This window comes from Myiozetetes cayanensis, unplaced genomic scaffold (assembly GCF_022539395.1).
Source record: "Myiozetetes cayanensis isolate MyiCay16 unplaced genomic scaffold, myiCay2020 scf35, whole genome shotgun sequence".
Classification (NCBI taxonomy): domain Eukaryota; kingdom Metazoa; phylum Chordata; class Aves; order Passeriformes; family Tyrannidae; genus Myiozetetes; species Myiozetetes cayanensis.
In genome coordinates, this window is record NW_026087577.1 from 887,950 (window position 1) to 901,860 (window position 13,911).

Here is a 13,911-nt window from a genome sequence, read left to right on the forward strand (position 1 = left end):
GAGACACGGCCCCAGCGTGGCAGTGGTTCTCCATGTCGGAGCTTTATTCCAGAACAGGAAGTGCTGGCAAGAGGTGGAGGGGGGGGATGCTGGGGGGCTGGGGAGGGGGGTGTGTGGTCCCCAAGCCTCAGTGGAGGGACATGGAGCTATAGGCTTCTGTGGAGTGACTGCAGCAGCGTCTCCAGCTGCTCACCCAAGGCCAGCTCATCCCCGTCGTTGGTGATCACCCAGTCGAAGGCCACTCCCTGGTCCAGGCCACACTCAGACTCGGCATCGTCCACCCCTGGCAGCAGCAGAGCCCGGGGAGGCCCCGAGGACAGTCACAATCTGTCCATCTGTCCCCCCCACTGTGGCCTCCCCACCCAGAACTGGGGGCTTGATCCAAAGCCTCTGGCTCCCACTGCCAAGGAACGGCAGTGGAGGCAGCAGATCCATGCCCGTTGGGCAACCCCTGCTTCTGGTACTGTGCTCGGGGAAGTTGCCCCTCACTTGCTCACCAGTGACAAAGACCCAGTTCCTTCTCTTCCTTGTCTCCTCAGTAGCCACCACCCGGACGGTCTGCACCACGTCCCCATAGACGTCCCGGAACCACTCCACGTCCGAGAGGCGCCGTGTGTCACTCACCACCTGCACGGGGGCTCCCTCAGCGCCCACCCTGCGCCTCCCAGGCACCCCTCATCCCCCCCCAGCAGCTCACCCACACCGGATGCAGCGCCCCCTCCACTGCTGCCCGGCAGAAGAAGCCAGGGTCGGCGCGGCGCTTCTCCTCGCCCCAGCGGATCATGTCCTGCCGGAATGTCTCCTTGTAGGCACTGGCATCCAGGAGCCGCTGGAAGTCGAGGCCATGCTCCTGCAGGAAGAGAAGGGTCAGTGAGCACGGCACGACATGGCATGGCACAGCAAGGGCAGGTGTGATATGCCATGGTCAGCACCGCTCAGTACGGCACAGTGTGACATGGCGTGAGCATGGGACGGCACAGCGTGGCACGGCATGTCCTGACACGGCTCGGCGCGGCGTGGCGCAATCCAGCACAGCGTGGCAAAGTGTTGCATCGCGTGGCACAGCATGGCGTGGCAGGGCACGGCACAGCTCGGCACGGTGTGGTGTGGCACGCACATGGCAAGGCACGGTACGGCACGGCACGGCACGGCACGGCACAGCGCGTGCCCTGGCACACATCAGTGTGGCATGGCACGGCATGGCACGGCATGGTGGGGAGGGCCACAGCGTGGTGCAGCACGGCACAGCTCGGCACGGTGTTGGACGGCACAGCACGGCAAGGAGTGTTCTGGCATAGCTCGGGGGGGCGTGACGCGGCTCGGAGCGTGCAGGGACGCGGTACCTTCGCGTACTGCTCCTTGAGGGGCCCGGAGAGGCGCAGGATGGTGCAGACGTCGGGGCCCAGCCTGCGGGAGAGGGGTCAGCGGGACTGGCACCGGCCGAGCGGAGCCAAATCTCTCCATGCCCCCGTACCGGTCCCGCCCCCGGCTCCGCCCGGTACCGGCTCCGCAGCTCCTCGGCCACGAAATCCTTGCCCGATTTCCTCTTCCCGCTCAGCAGCAGCACCGCGCGCGGCGCCGCCATCGGCGCCCGGACCCGCCCCGGGCCCGCCCCGGCCCCGGTGACTCCGCCCGCCCCACGGCCCCCCCTGCCGGGCGGGGCCGGCACGGCACCGAGGAGGCCCCGCAAACCCCCCCGGGACACGGCGGGCTCTGCCCCGCCCCTCAGAGCATCCCGCACCACCAGCACCCCTCTGCCCCCTGTGCCCTCCCTTTCCCCATTTCCTCCTCACACACCCCATTCTCCTCTGAACCCCCCTTTCCCCAGTACCTTGTTTCCCCAAAGCTCCCTCTTTCCTCCCAGCACCCCCATTTCCCCAGCTTCCCCCAACACCCTCTCTTCCCCCCCAGCAACCCCCTTCTGCTCCAACACCGCCTATTCCCCTCTGCCCTGTCTTTTCATCTGCACTCCCTCTTCCCCCCCCACCCCCCGCACCACTTCTTCCCCTCTGCACTCTTCTCTTCCCTCCCAGCACCCCTTCTTCACCCCACAGCACCCCATTCCCCTCTGCTCCCTCCTTTCCTCCTCACTCTCCCTATTCCTCCTCTAAACCCCTCTTTCCCCAGGACCCTCTTCTCTCAGCACTTTCTCTTTCCCTTCCCCCAGCACCCCTTTTTTCCCCACACCCACACAGCTCTGCCCAGCGGTGACTTTATTCATGGTGGCAGTCAAGCATCACACAGTGCATTCGGTCAGGGACCTGGCCCTACTCGGCCCTACAAGGTGCAACGGTAGCTCCCAGCCCCCCCAAAAACAGCCTATGGGGGGCCCTTGCGTGGTTGAAGGCTTGTGGTGAGGAGCCATCTGGGACAATACGGTGCTGTCCCCTGGCTCTACCCCGCCCTGCTGTGGTGCTGCGGGGCTCTCCGGCCCCACTCTTTCCCAGAGGTGCTGCAAGAGAAGGGGAGGTGGGATAGGGTGCTAAGGGGGGAGATCCCCTAGGACCCCCGACACCACCTGCCCCAGCTCACCCGCTGTAGTGCCGCAGCATGTACTCCTCGAAACCGTCGGCTGCTTTCTTGTCGCCCCCCTCCTGCCACGCCATCTCCTCCAGCAGCTCTTCCACATCATCCACAAAGTCGACGAACCGCAGGCGGTCGTGGGCAAAGACCCCGTCAGCCCCAAAGACCCCATCCAGCCGCGCTGCCAGCCTCCCAAAGTGTCCCCCCAAGCCCAGGCGCCCCATGAAGCTCTCCAGCAGCCGCAGGAACTGCACCTTCTGCACTGGCTCCAGCACAGCCCCCAGCGCCTCCCGGCCCTCCTTGTGGGCACAGTCGGCCACCCCTGAGCAGCCCTGCGGTGCCCGGTACCGCTTGAGCAGGGGCAGCTCACGGGAGCCTTGCTGGGGGTGGCTGTGAGATGGTTTCCCCCAGCCTTTGCCTGGTTTGTGTTCCCGAGGGGGCCGGGGATCCTTCCTGTGCCCCTGGGGTTTGCCATGCTCTCTCCTCTCCCACTCGTGGGGGGCCCCCCTGGTGCCATGCTGCTTGTGCCACTTGCTCTCCTTCTCCACCTTGAACGGCTTCTTCCGGGGTGTGGGGAAGGACCCAGTCCCCTCCGCCTCTAGCACCTGGCCCAGGCGCTGCTCCAGGGTGCTGAGTTCCTCCACAAGCCCCGGGAGATCCCCAGAGCCCCGCACGCGCTCCAGGGTGTCCGCCAGCTCCCGACGCAGCACATCCAGCTCACCGTGCCACCGTGCCGTGGCCTTGCCGTGCCCTGGGACACCTGTGGCACGGGGCTGCTCTGCTGCTGGCCCCCTGGGGCTGCTCGGTGTCCCTGTGGCCTGCAGGCGCTGCAGCTCGGCCCGGGCGTCCCGCAGCGCACTGACCTCCCGCTCCAGAGCCGCGCGCAGCCGCGCGTTCTCCTTGGCCAGGCCCTGCTGCTGCGCCCCTGCTGCCGCCGCCTCGCCCTCGCTCCTCTGCAGCAGTGCCTGCAGCTCATCCTTATGCGCCTGGAGCAGGGGGAGGGGGCCATGAGAGAGGTGGGAGTGGCAGAGCACCACTGGGACACAACACCAGGACATCAAGCACCCACCTGCAGCTCCGCCTGCATGAGCCGGATCTCCTGGTTTTCCTTGGCCAGCTTGTCCAGGAGTTGGCTCATGGACTGCATGCTCTGGGGGTCCCCAGCATCTGGCAGAGGTGGCTTCTGCTGCGAGTCCTGGGAGACAGGAAGTTTGGGAGGCCTGGGGGCGCTTGGGACATCCCCTACCCTGACTCAGCCCTGCTCAGAACCCCTCCTTACATTGCTGTCAGCGGATAGCAGCGACTCCTGCTCCCCAGCAGCCAAGTCCCAGCTCCCCACACTTTCCACAGGGCCTGTGGAGGAGGATGTGGGTCCGAGCGTCCAGGCTGCTGCAGGATGTCCCCCTGCCCAGGTGGGACAGTCCCACATACTCACCATCCCCTGGGTCGTAGATGCCACCTGGGGAGAGAAGGGCACAACAAGGGGGATGTCTGGACCCCACACTGTCCCTGGGCCCCCAGCCACCAGGATCCCCACTCACCAGTGATGATCAGCACCCCCACAGCCACCAGTGCCAAGGCGCCCAGCAGGTACTTGCTCATACTGAGCCCATCCTCATCACCAGTGTCCGGTGTTCCCCGGTGCGGGGTGCGCGTGGCAGGGGGTGGTCCAGGACGGGGCTTGTGGCCCTGCCGCTGCCGCAGCCCCTCTGTGTCATTGTCACTGCTGGTGCAGCTCCCATCCTCTGTCTGTGGCCCTGACAGGGGATGGGATGACCTCCAGGGAGGGTCTGCCTCTGAGCACTGCCCTGCGAGGTCCTCACCTGCTTTGGGGGTGCCAGGGCAGGACTGTGACTCAGCCTCAGCATCAGGCTCCTCCTGCTCATCACCCTCTGTCACACTGGGCTCCGTGGAGCCATCTGGGGCAGGCACTGCCCGTCCCCCGGGCTCCATGCACTCCTCTGGGTCCTGCAGGCACAGGTGCTGGTGTGTGGGGTGTCCCTGTGGGGGGAGCAGCCCTCCAGGCCCCCCGTCCTGGCTCACCCCTTGCCCGCTGATCTCAGGGTGCAGGGTGTGGCCAGGGAAGGTGGCAGCACCGTTGGTGGTCACGGCTGGGGAGAGGCAGAGCATGGGGGTGAGACGGTGGCACAGGGGGTGACACTAGGCCTGCTCCATCCCCATGGTGGCTGCCTGCCTGTGGCTGTGTCCTGGGTGCCTTCATCCTCCTCCTCCTTCTCCTCCTGCGGTTCCTCATCCTCAGCCCTGTGAGAATCCTGCTCCGGACCCACTGTGTCAATGGGCAGACCCTGGGGGAAGCAGGGAGGGACACAGGGTGACACCTTCAGCCCCAACTTCTGTGTGCCCCACCCACTCTGCCCACAGCCCTGGGCAGGCTGTGACGGTCTGCCCAGGGGGTCCCAAGAACGGGGGTGCAGCCCCAGGAGATCCCAAGCATTGGGGGCTGCCCTGGGCTCTCCACAGCCCGGAGGGTCTGCCCGGAATTCCCAGCCCCAGGGCGCTGCCCCAGCGATGTTGCCCTGGAGATCCCCAGCAGCAGGGTCGGCCCTGGGAGTCCCCAGCCCTCACCTCGCTGCCCGCCAGCACCCAGCTGCTCTCCGAGTCTCGGGAGTCCGATTTCTCCGCCATGGGGACAGCCCGGAGCCACCTGCAAGGACACGGACGGACAGTGGGACGTGACCCGGTTGTTCCCCGTACCCCCGGGATGCGACCGGGAGAGCCACGGTCCTGGTGCAAGCCAGTCCCCCAAGCGATGCCTGTGGGGACCCTCCGGAGTTTTCAGGGAGCCATCCCGGAGCACGGGCCCCGCCGCGCCGCCCTCCCGACCCCGGCGGCCGCCGCGGGGTATTTTTAGTCGGTGATGCCGCCCGGCAGGTGCACGGGGGACGCGGGGCCCGGCATGGGGAACACGGGCGAACGCAGGGCCCGACGGGGGAACACGGGGGCCCCGCTCGAGATCCCACCACCCCAAAGCAAAGCAGCGGCACCGGGAGGGGGATCTCAAGCAGCCCCCGCCCTTCCCCCTCCGCCCCAGCCTCCCGGGACCCAGAAGCGGCCCGGCGGCGGGGGGGGGACGGCGCTGTCGGTGACATCCCCGCTCCGCTGGGCCCCATGCAGCCCCCCCCGGGTCCGCCCGCGCCCCCCCCGGGCCCGGTCCGGTACCTGCGCCCGCCGCGTCCCGCCGGGAACTTTCCCCGGGATCGCCCCCGCCCCCGGGAACGGGGCGCGCACGTGACGGGAGCGGCCAATGGAGCGCGGGGGGCGGGACGGGCGCGCGGCCCCGCCGGGACCGGGCAACACCCCCACCAACCCGCCCCGGAGACCCCCCGACCCCCTGAACCCTCCCGGTACCGGACAGACACTGGCACCGCTGGACACCCCCCGGCCCCCAGGAACACCCCCGGTACCGGACAGACACCGGCACCGCTGGACACCCCCCTCGGACACTCCCCGGCCCTCATGAACACCCCCGGTACCGGACAGACACAGAACCCCTGAACACCCCCGGTACCGCCGGACAGCCCCCTCGGACACACACCGACCTGCGCGTTTCAGAGTTTTATAGCGACGGTACAAAAAGTTTCCATTTAACGATTGGCTATAACAGATAGAACCTTGGGGGGGGGCGGGGGGAGGGGGCGAGCGGGTACCGGGATCACCGGGGGTGGGCAGGGGAGCGAGAAGCACCGGAACTGCCCCGTTCATGTACACGGGGCACCGGGACCGCTGCACACCAGCGGGAAGAGCCCCTTGCGAGGGCACTGACTAAACCAGGCAGCGCTGAGGGGCACCGGGAAGCCTCAGCCCACCCAGGGCCGGTGCACCGGAGCCAGAGCCCTCCCCACACCAAAAGGCTGGCGACGGCACAGACAGACCCACCCCGGGTCCCCTGGGCACTGTCCCCTGGTGGCTCCCAGTGGCCGGTGGTGCCTGGGGGAGCAGCCACAGCTGGCAGAGGAGGGGGTGACAGCTACAAAAAACAGGGTTTTGGTCCTAAGTCAGCATGGGGAGCTGTACACGGCGGCAGGAGGGAGGCTCAGCCGTCGTTGGCGGCCACCAGCTGTCCCATGCCCTCCCGGATGTAGACAGACTGGATCTCCTTGGTCTTGAGGCAGAAGTCGCAGGCCCAGACAGCCGAGGCCTCGGTGGTGAGCAACCCGTAGGCGTTCTCCGTCATGCCCGTGCACTCCCGGTGGAACCACTTCTGGCAGGAGGCCTCGCACAGGATGGCGTCCTGGTCATCGTTGACCTCGTTGCGGCAGGCCCCGCACGGGTACACAAGCCCCGGGGGCGGCTGGTGGCTGGAGGGCGCTCCGGAGGCCTTCCCGGGGGGCGGCAGCGGGAGGCTGTTGGTGTCGGGGGTGCCGCTGCCGCGGGCGGCGCCGCCGGGGCCGAAGCCGGGCTGTGCCCCGTTGACGGCGGCGGGGGAGCCCGAGTGCTGCTCCGGGGCGAAGGTGCTGGGCGGGGGGTTCTTGCCGCCCCCCTCCTCGCCCCCTGCGGGGAAGGCGGGGTCGGCCCCGGGGAAGGGGCTGGCGGTGGGCGGCAGGGGGGGCATGTTCGGCCCGGGGCGCTGCAGGGGCGACTGTCCGAAGAGGTTGCCGGGCTGGCTGAAGCGCTGAGCCACCGCCGGGCCCCCTGCGGGGGCATTGAGGGCCGGCCCGGGGCCCATGTCCCCCCCTCCCCGCGGGGGCTGCCCCATGGTGGGGGAGATCATGGGCCCGAAGCCCGCGACGGGGCCCTGCATGAGCTGTCCCATTGGCGGGCTGAAGTTCTGTCCGAGGGGCTGGCTGAAGGGCTGCCCGGCGAAGCCCAGGCCTCCGCCCTGCACGTAGTTGGGGTTCTGGGGGGCCATGCTGAAAGCCGGGCCCATCTGCCCGGGGGCGAAGGGCGGGGGTTGCCTCCGCAGGGGCTGCGGGCCCCCGCCGTAGCCGGGGGGCACCTGCGGCGACATCCCCCCGCCCTGCACGCGGAACCCGCCGAACGGGACGGGGCTGCCCAGGAACGGGGCGGGCGCCGCCCCCACCTTGGGGGCCCCGAAGTCATCCTCGAAGGGGTTGGAGGCCACCAGGTGGTCCACCATGGGCGTGGGCGGCGGCGCGAACTCCGAGAGGTGCGAGTAGGCGGGGCCCTGCGGGGAGAAGGCGCGGTCAGGGCTTTGCCAGGGACCCCTCCCAGGGACCCCCGGGCCCGGCGCGTACCTGCGTGTTGGACTTGCGGCGCTTTTTCTCGGGGCTCTTCATCTGCAGCCCTGCGGGGACAGGAGGGGCCGCGTCAGGGGGGGCTGGGGGGACTCCCACCCCGTTCCACCCGCCCCGGCCCCGGCGCTCACCTGCCTTCCCCTGCTTGCGGCCGGGCCCGCCGGCGGCGGCGCTGCCCGGGGGGTGCGGGGGCCCCGGCGGGGGCGGCGGGGCCGGCACGGCTCCCTCCAGCTTCTCTGCGTGCGGGGCCGCCATGGCCCCTCAGGGCGCGCGCGCCGCCGCCGCCATGGCCCCGCCGGAACCGGAACCGGGACCGCGACCGGGACCAATCGCGGCCCGCGACGAGCGGGGCGGAGCGAGCGGGGCCAATCACGGCGCGCGGAGGGCGGGGCGGAGCGCGCGGAGCCAACCACGGCGCGCGAAGGACGCGTCAATCAACCGCGTGCCCCGCCCCCACCGCCGCTCGGACCAAACCAAGTGGAGCGGGAGAGGGGGAATCACGTCCCGCACCATTTACAGGCGCCCGGGGGGAGGGAAAGGAGAAAGGACCCTCTGTAGGGCCCGTGGGGGACCCCCCGCCCACGGCGTCCCCTCCCGCAGCTCACACCAGCCAGGGCCTAGAGAAATACCAACTTTAATATACAACCACCAGTTCCTTTGGTATAGTGGGGCCAGGGGCCCCCGGGGCCGCGAGGGGGGCAGGGCCGCGCTTTGGCTTGGGGGGAGTCAGGCTGTGCATGCAGGGGGGCTCTCCCGCCACCCCCCCGGGGCTGCCAGAGCCGCCCGTGCAGGGAGGGGATGTCGTGGCGCAAGTCCTGGAGCGTGGGCACGGCACGGAGGGGGGACGGGTGCTGGGAGCAGGGGGGGGGGGGCTCTGTCCCCAGCCCCTGCCCTTGCATAAGAGTGTGGGACCTGCGGGGTCAAGGCACAGAGTTAACACGTAAAGTGATCCGGTACAGTCGCTGTGGGGCCGGCTGGGCCTCGTGCTTGGGAGAGCTGAGCCCCCCACGGGCCCCCTTCCTTGGCCCAGGTGCCAGAGACAAGGCCAGGCTGCCTCCAGCTCAGGGGGACTCAGCCCCGCCAGACCCGAGCCCATGCTGGAGAGCACCAGAGTGGCCGTGGCACGGCAGCAGGGCTGGATTTTGGTGGGAGCTGAACTGCTGTGCAAAGGCTGGAGGGGCAGGGGCTGTGCAGTAGCAGCCCCCATCCCACAGGCACTCACAGCCCAAGCCCCCCACGGCCACCAGCCTCACATGGTGAAGGGAGACAGGCCCTGTCCTCAGCCAAGTCCATGCTCAGTGCTGGGCAGAGCACCCAGCAGTCTGAGGGCTCCCTGGGGCAGGGAACAGGGCCGGGGGACTGTGCTCTGGGGGGGCTGCGCACGGGACCCCCGGGCCTCACAGTCTTCTCTCCACTGGCTGCTGCAGGCACATCTCACTGCCAGCTGAGATGATGGGCAGGTGATTGTCCATGTGGTAGCTGATGAGGTGGCTGACGCTCTCGAAGCGATGGTCCTTCGTCCGCACCTGGGGCACCAGGGAAAGGTTGCTCAGGGGGCTGTTGGTGCCCACGGGGTGCTAAAGACACCACCCTCCACGGCACGGGCTGGGCACAGACTGCATCTCACCCCCACGCTCCACCAGGCCCTCTCCATCCCCCAAACCAGCTGAGAGTTGTCCCCTGATGAGTGGTGTGGCCCCCCCAGTGCCCTGGTGTCTCTTTTAAGCCCCCCCCAAGATGTCCCGAGCTCCATCTCAGGCCCTAACACGCACTCACCACTCCCTCGGGATCGACAAGCAGCAGATGCTTGGGCTGCCCACCCTGCAGGCCGGTCAGCACGTACTGGCCCGGGCTGGTGGTGCTCTCCCGCACCAGGAAGTCTCCGTTCACCTTCAGCAGCTTCTCAGCCTCTTTGCGGTTCATCTTCCCGTGGTACCAGGGCTCTCTTCTCAGCTGCTCCTCCATGGAGGCCACCACCTGGGCAGGGGGCAGCCCCACGGGCACAGACGGGGGCACACGCAGGGCATCTTCAAAGGGCTCTGCAGGGACAGGGGAGCAGGGGGACCGTGACCACGCCCTCACCCACCCACCCCTGCACTGGCTGCAGCTGCCACCCCTCCCACTCACTCATGTCGAACAGGTCCCTTTGTGTGCTGCCATTGGCTGTGCTCGTGGTGCCTGTGGCGGGGGCCTGGCGTGCCTTGTCCACATTCTGCACGTTGACGTAGGATGGGTCATCAAACAGGTCCACACGGCCAGACGTGCCCGCTGGAGCTGGGTATTTCTCTCTCCCTGCTAACCAAGAGCGTTGGGGTCAGTAGGTTTCCAGCCCACCTCAGCCCCCAACTGGGGGTCCAGGGAAGAAGACTGGGACTGGGTACACCTGCCACGTTACCTTGGGTAGGAGTGTGCTGCTTCTGGGGATCGTGCTCCCCACTGGACTGGCCCACAGGCTGCAGGGAGAGAGGCAGTGGTGAGCCCCGACTCCCTTTCCTGCTCCCTCCACTTCCCACTCCCCACACCCTGGGCTGCCAGAAACACTGGGGATGCATATCCCATGGCCCTGATGGTGGGATAACCCCAAGCAGAATCAACAGCCCAGTCAGGGTCCCTGCATCTCCCTTGTAGGACAGAGCCTTCCCAGGAGCCTCACCAGTGTGGCCCCCAGGTGATTCGGGGTCTGAGTGGCCCCCTCCCGCAGCCGCATGTCCACGACCCCCCCGATGGGAGGCTCCTTGCCAGGGAAGTCATTGTAGTACTGATGATCCGGGGCTGGTTCCTCTTCTTCTTCGTCCCAGGCAGAGCCATCAAACCCTGCCATCCTGGGAAGGCACAGCACAGATAAGCCCATGACAGCAGCCAGGGCTGCATTCCCTCTCCAAAGCTGATCTCAGACACCCTCCCACCTTTATCCTCCTCACACAACCCTGCCCTGACCTGTCGTGGGGGGTCACCAGCTTTGGGGGGTTCTTCAGGTACTGCTTGAAGCGCAGCTCGAAGGCCTGGCCGATGGTGCTGATCACGTCCTGCGCCAAGCCCTCAGGACACTCCAGGATATGGCAGGCTGGGCAGAAAACGGTGGGATGGGATTGCAGAACTCCAGAAGTGAGGTCCTTCACCCCTGAGCCTGCCTTGTGCACCCCAGAGCTTCCTTAAGGGTCACCCAGCACCTCCCCCTGCACTGAGCTGGGCCTGAACACCCCCAAAAAGGGGCTCTGGCATTGAGGACCCTCACCTCTCTGATTGACGGGGTCTTTGGCAACATAGGCAACGTACTCAGCTGTGTCCTGTGGGTGAGACACCGGCAGTGAGAAAGGGCTGCCAGGGATCACAGGGCCCAAGACGTCAGGAGAGGGCAGGAGAGGCACCAGTCCCTAGCAGGGGGCAGGGATGGGGACCCTGCATACTCACCGGGTCTCCCCCAGATGCGAAGGATATGGACTGCATGTGGTGGTTGGCGATGATCTGCAAGGAGGAGATGTCATTGGACATAGCCAGGAACTCCTGGGCACCCAGCTGGGGATGGCACATCCCACCCTCCCCAGGGCTGGCCTGCCATGGGGGCTCACAAGCCTCTGGAGCCCTGGTTATGAGCCACAGGCTGCCAGGATAAGGACTGGGACATCACCAGGGCCACTGAGAGCAGGGTCAAAATCAGGAGACATGGTCCCAGGCAGGGGGACTTGGGTCTCACAGTCTCCAGGAGAGACCCCACAAAGCATGTGGGATATTCCTCCCACCTTTCAGCCCTGGGGACTGCAGGGAGGTGGGCACTCAGCAAGTCACACAGCCCACCCAGAGATTCCTTTGGGAGGTTGGGGGCATCCCCTGCTAGACCTGGGGTGGAGGACATGAGGATTCCTGCTAGTCCAAAACCAGCCTGGCCCCCACCTGTCCCCACTCTCACCTGCTTGCAGTCTGAGGCCATGAGGTTGAGGCTGCTGGTGGAGATGGTCAGGGTGATGGGCATGCCAGCGAACTTCAAGTTGCTCTTGCCCAGGATGGAGTTCAGGGAGCGACCACAGGGCTGGGGGCAAAGGGCAGGGTGGGAAGGGGCTCCCCAGGCCACACACAGCCCAGGGGGCAGGGGGACAGGTCACATCCCACTGCCCCCACAGCAGACATGGGCACCTCATCCTTACCACTGGCCCTGGCCTGAGCCACAGTGCTGACAGCACAGCCAGCCAGGCTGGAACCTGATCCTCTGCCCCATACCCAGCCAACCATGCACATTCCCCCAGCAGCTCCCCAGCCTGGCCTCACCTTCCTCCTCCTCACGGCTCCCTTGGCACCGGGCACAGCCTCACACACCAACCCAATGGCCTCCCTGCAGGGAGCACAGAGAGATGTCAGTCCCCAGTGCCTGGCCCACCCAAAGACCCCCCAGCAACAAACACAGGACTGAGGACACAGGAACCAGCATAGGAGTGACAGGGTGACAAAGTGGAAGCCCCCCAGCAGCGCCAGCTGGGGAAAGCACTGGTGTTAGTGTTTGATGGGCTGCAGCAGCCTCACCCCCACTGAAAGCCCCACATGCCACCAGGGGCTTGCGTGGGACTCAGACAGCCCCCCTGACCCCTCCCCAAAAGCAGCAGCCCCTGGGAGAGGCAGAGCTCACCTGGTGACCTGTGTCCTGGTGTTGAAATCCAGAGCCCTCATGGACTGGAGCACTTCCACACAACCCATGTACTGGGCAAGAGAGCAAGGTGAGTTTGGCCAGCCACAGGATTCACCCCCCATGCTGCCAGGGAGGGGGCTGGGGCCTCAAGCACCCCAGCTCCCCAGTGGTGACCTCCCTGGGAATCCCACTGCCCACGTGCCCCACCCCGCTGCCCTCCCTCCCCACACCTCCAAGGAGCGTGCCAGGAGGTCCCCAAATTCCCACGGTGACCCTTCCCAGTCTGACCCAGTCCCCAGCACTCACCCGGACATGGTAGGAGACCCCGGGGCCCATGACCTTGTCATCAGGGTGCAGCCAGCCACGGGTGGGCTTATTGACAAAGCTGCCGTGGCGGGTCCATTCGTCACCCCCCAGCTGGCCGCCTTCCACCCGCGTCTTCTTCCCACAGCTCAGCTTGTTCATATCCTGGGAACAGACAGCGACAGGCCTCGCTGAGCCGGAGCTGGCAGCACCCCCTGGCACCGATGCCAGCATCCCAGGGGTCCCAGGTTCCCCTGGGCTGCTGCCAGCTGAAGAGCCCCGCAAGCTGAGCAGGTTGGCAGGATTGGAGAGCTTCAGGTTGGCCATTTTGGGGAAGAAGGAGCAGAGGGTGGTGGGGCTGTCCTCTGACTCGTGTAAGAGCTCCCCAGGAGGCGCCGTGGCACCAAGGAGGAGGAGGAGGAGGAGGAGGAGGAGGACGGAGAGCCAGGCAGAGCCTGCGTGCTTGCAAGGGACTCCATGGGGGAGGATGGGCCCCCCGGGCCCCCCACGACCTCCTCCAGAGAGGAGACAGACTCATTCCGCAGGTGGCTGTATTTGCTCTTTTGCAGGAGATCCATGGTGGAGAGAGATGAGGAGGGCCAGGGCCGCCCTGTCCAGAGTGGCAGCGGGGTGCAGGCAGCCAGCTGGACCTCACAGGGGCCCCATGGAGAGTCCGAGCGCCTGCAGCCCCCGGGAAGGTGCCCCCAAGCAGAAGCCTCGGCCGAGCTCCACGCCAGGTCCACGCCAGCCCGGCATGGCTGGCAGGGAGAGCGGGGCCCGCGGCGCTGGGTAGCGGGGCCAGGGGCTGCCTGGCGCAGGCACAGCCGATCGATCGTGATCGGCGTCAGCGAGGATGTGCAGATCCGCTCAGACCGAGAGCAACGCGCCCCAGCAGGGAGGAAATGGGGCCGCAGCGATGCCCCCGGGGAGCCGCTGGCACGGGGAGGAGAGTTCAGAATGCTCTGTCCCCAGCCTGCAGGTCCTCAAACCCCTTGCCACTCCAGCACTGGGCCGGCAGCAAATCCCATTGTCTTCATCCAGGGGCCGGATCCAGCTCCCTCTGCCCTGCTTGGTCCAGCGCGGCCGCCCTCCGCCCCGGCCGCTCGCTCCGGCCCCTGAGCCGCCCGCTCGCCGGCCGCTAAGAGGAAATCAAAAGCATGAATATTTAAAGCCCGGAGACAAGGCAGCCACAGAGCGCATCCAAGCCCAGCCCAGCCCCGCTCTGAGCACCATCCAGGAGGGAAGAACAAG

At 67.3% G+C, this 13,911-nt stretch overlaps 3 protein-coding genes across 6 annotated transcripts; all 3 read right to left on the minus strand.

The window, feature by feature from the left end:
- Window positions 1-17: 17 nt before the first annotated feature.
- Window positions 18-5,751, minus strand: LOC126646511 (phosphomevalonate kinase-like). 3 transcript variants are annotated; one of them, XM_050327914.1, is made up of 11 exons: window positions 5,110-5,605; window positions 4,718-4,829; window positions 4,065-4,634; window positions 3,959-3,982; window positions 3,803-3,876; window positions 3,593-3,718; window positions 2,533-3,509; window positions 1,344-1,407; window positions 698-850; window positions 498-627; window positions 18-283 (listed from the first exon to the last, which is right to left on the minus strand). In XM_050327914.1, the coding sequence occupies exons 1-11, from the start codon at window positions 5,167-5,169 to the stop codon at window positions 147-149; spliced, it is 2,427 nt and encodes an 808-aa protein (XP_050183871.1). In that variant the 5' UTR covers window positions 5,170-5,605; the 3' UTR covers window positions 18-146. The 3 variants fall into 3 exon arrangements, with proteins under 3 accessions (XP_050183871.1, XP_050183870.1, XP_050183868.1); XM_050327911.1 differs by lacking the exons at window positions 18-283; window positions 498-627; window positions 698-850; window positions 1,344-1,407 and adding exons at window positions 2,199-2,452; window positions 5,704-5,751 and having other exon boundaries at window positions 5,110-5,188; XM_050327913.1 differs by lacking the exons at window positions 2,533-3,509; window positions 3,593-3,718; window positions 3,803-3,876; ... (2 more) ...; window positions 4,718-4,829; window positions 5,110-5,605 and adding an exon at window positions 1,503-1,615.
- A 333-nt stretch (window positions 5,752-6,084) lies between these two features.
- On the minus strand, window positions 6,085-8,032 carry PYGO2 (pygopus family PHD finger 2). 2 transcript variants are annotated; one of them, XM_050327946.1, is made up of 3 exons: window positions 7,871-8,032; window positions 7,740-7,789; window positions 6,085-7,669 (listed from the first exon to the last, which is right to left on the minus strand). In XM_050327946.1, exons 1-3 carry the CDS (start codon window positions 7,992-7,994, stop codon window positions 6,578-6,580), a joined length of 1,266 nt encoding a protein of 421 aa, XP_050183903.1. In that variant the 5' UTR covers window positions 7,995-8,032; the 3' UTR covers window positions 6,085-6,577. The 2 variants fall into 2 exon arrangements, with proteins under 2 accessions (XP_050183903.1, XP_050183902.1); XM_050327945.1 differs by having other exon boundaries at window positions 7,740-8,032.
- Window positions 8,033-8,636: 604 nt separating this feature from the next.
- Window positions 8,637-13,617, minus strand: SHC1 (SHC adaptor protein 1). Its single transcript, XM_050327937.1, is given in 13 exon segments — window positions 8,637-9,265; window positions 9,516-9,778; window positions 9,867-10,031; window positions 10,135-10,192; window positions 10,393-10,561; window positions 10,677-10,803; window positions 10,975-11,026; window positions 11,151-11,204; window positions 11,647-11,766; window positions 12,003-12,066; window positions 12,358-12,428; window positions 12,664-13,068; window positions 13,071-13,617. Coding segments are annotated over 13 exon segments (1,845 nt in total). The 5' UTR covers window positions 13,239-13,617; the 3' UTR covers window positions 8,637-9,136.
- Window positions 13,618-13,911: the final 294 nt, after the last annotated feature.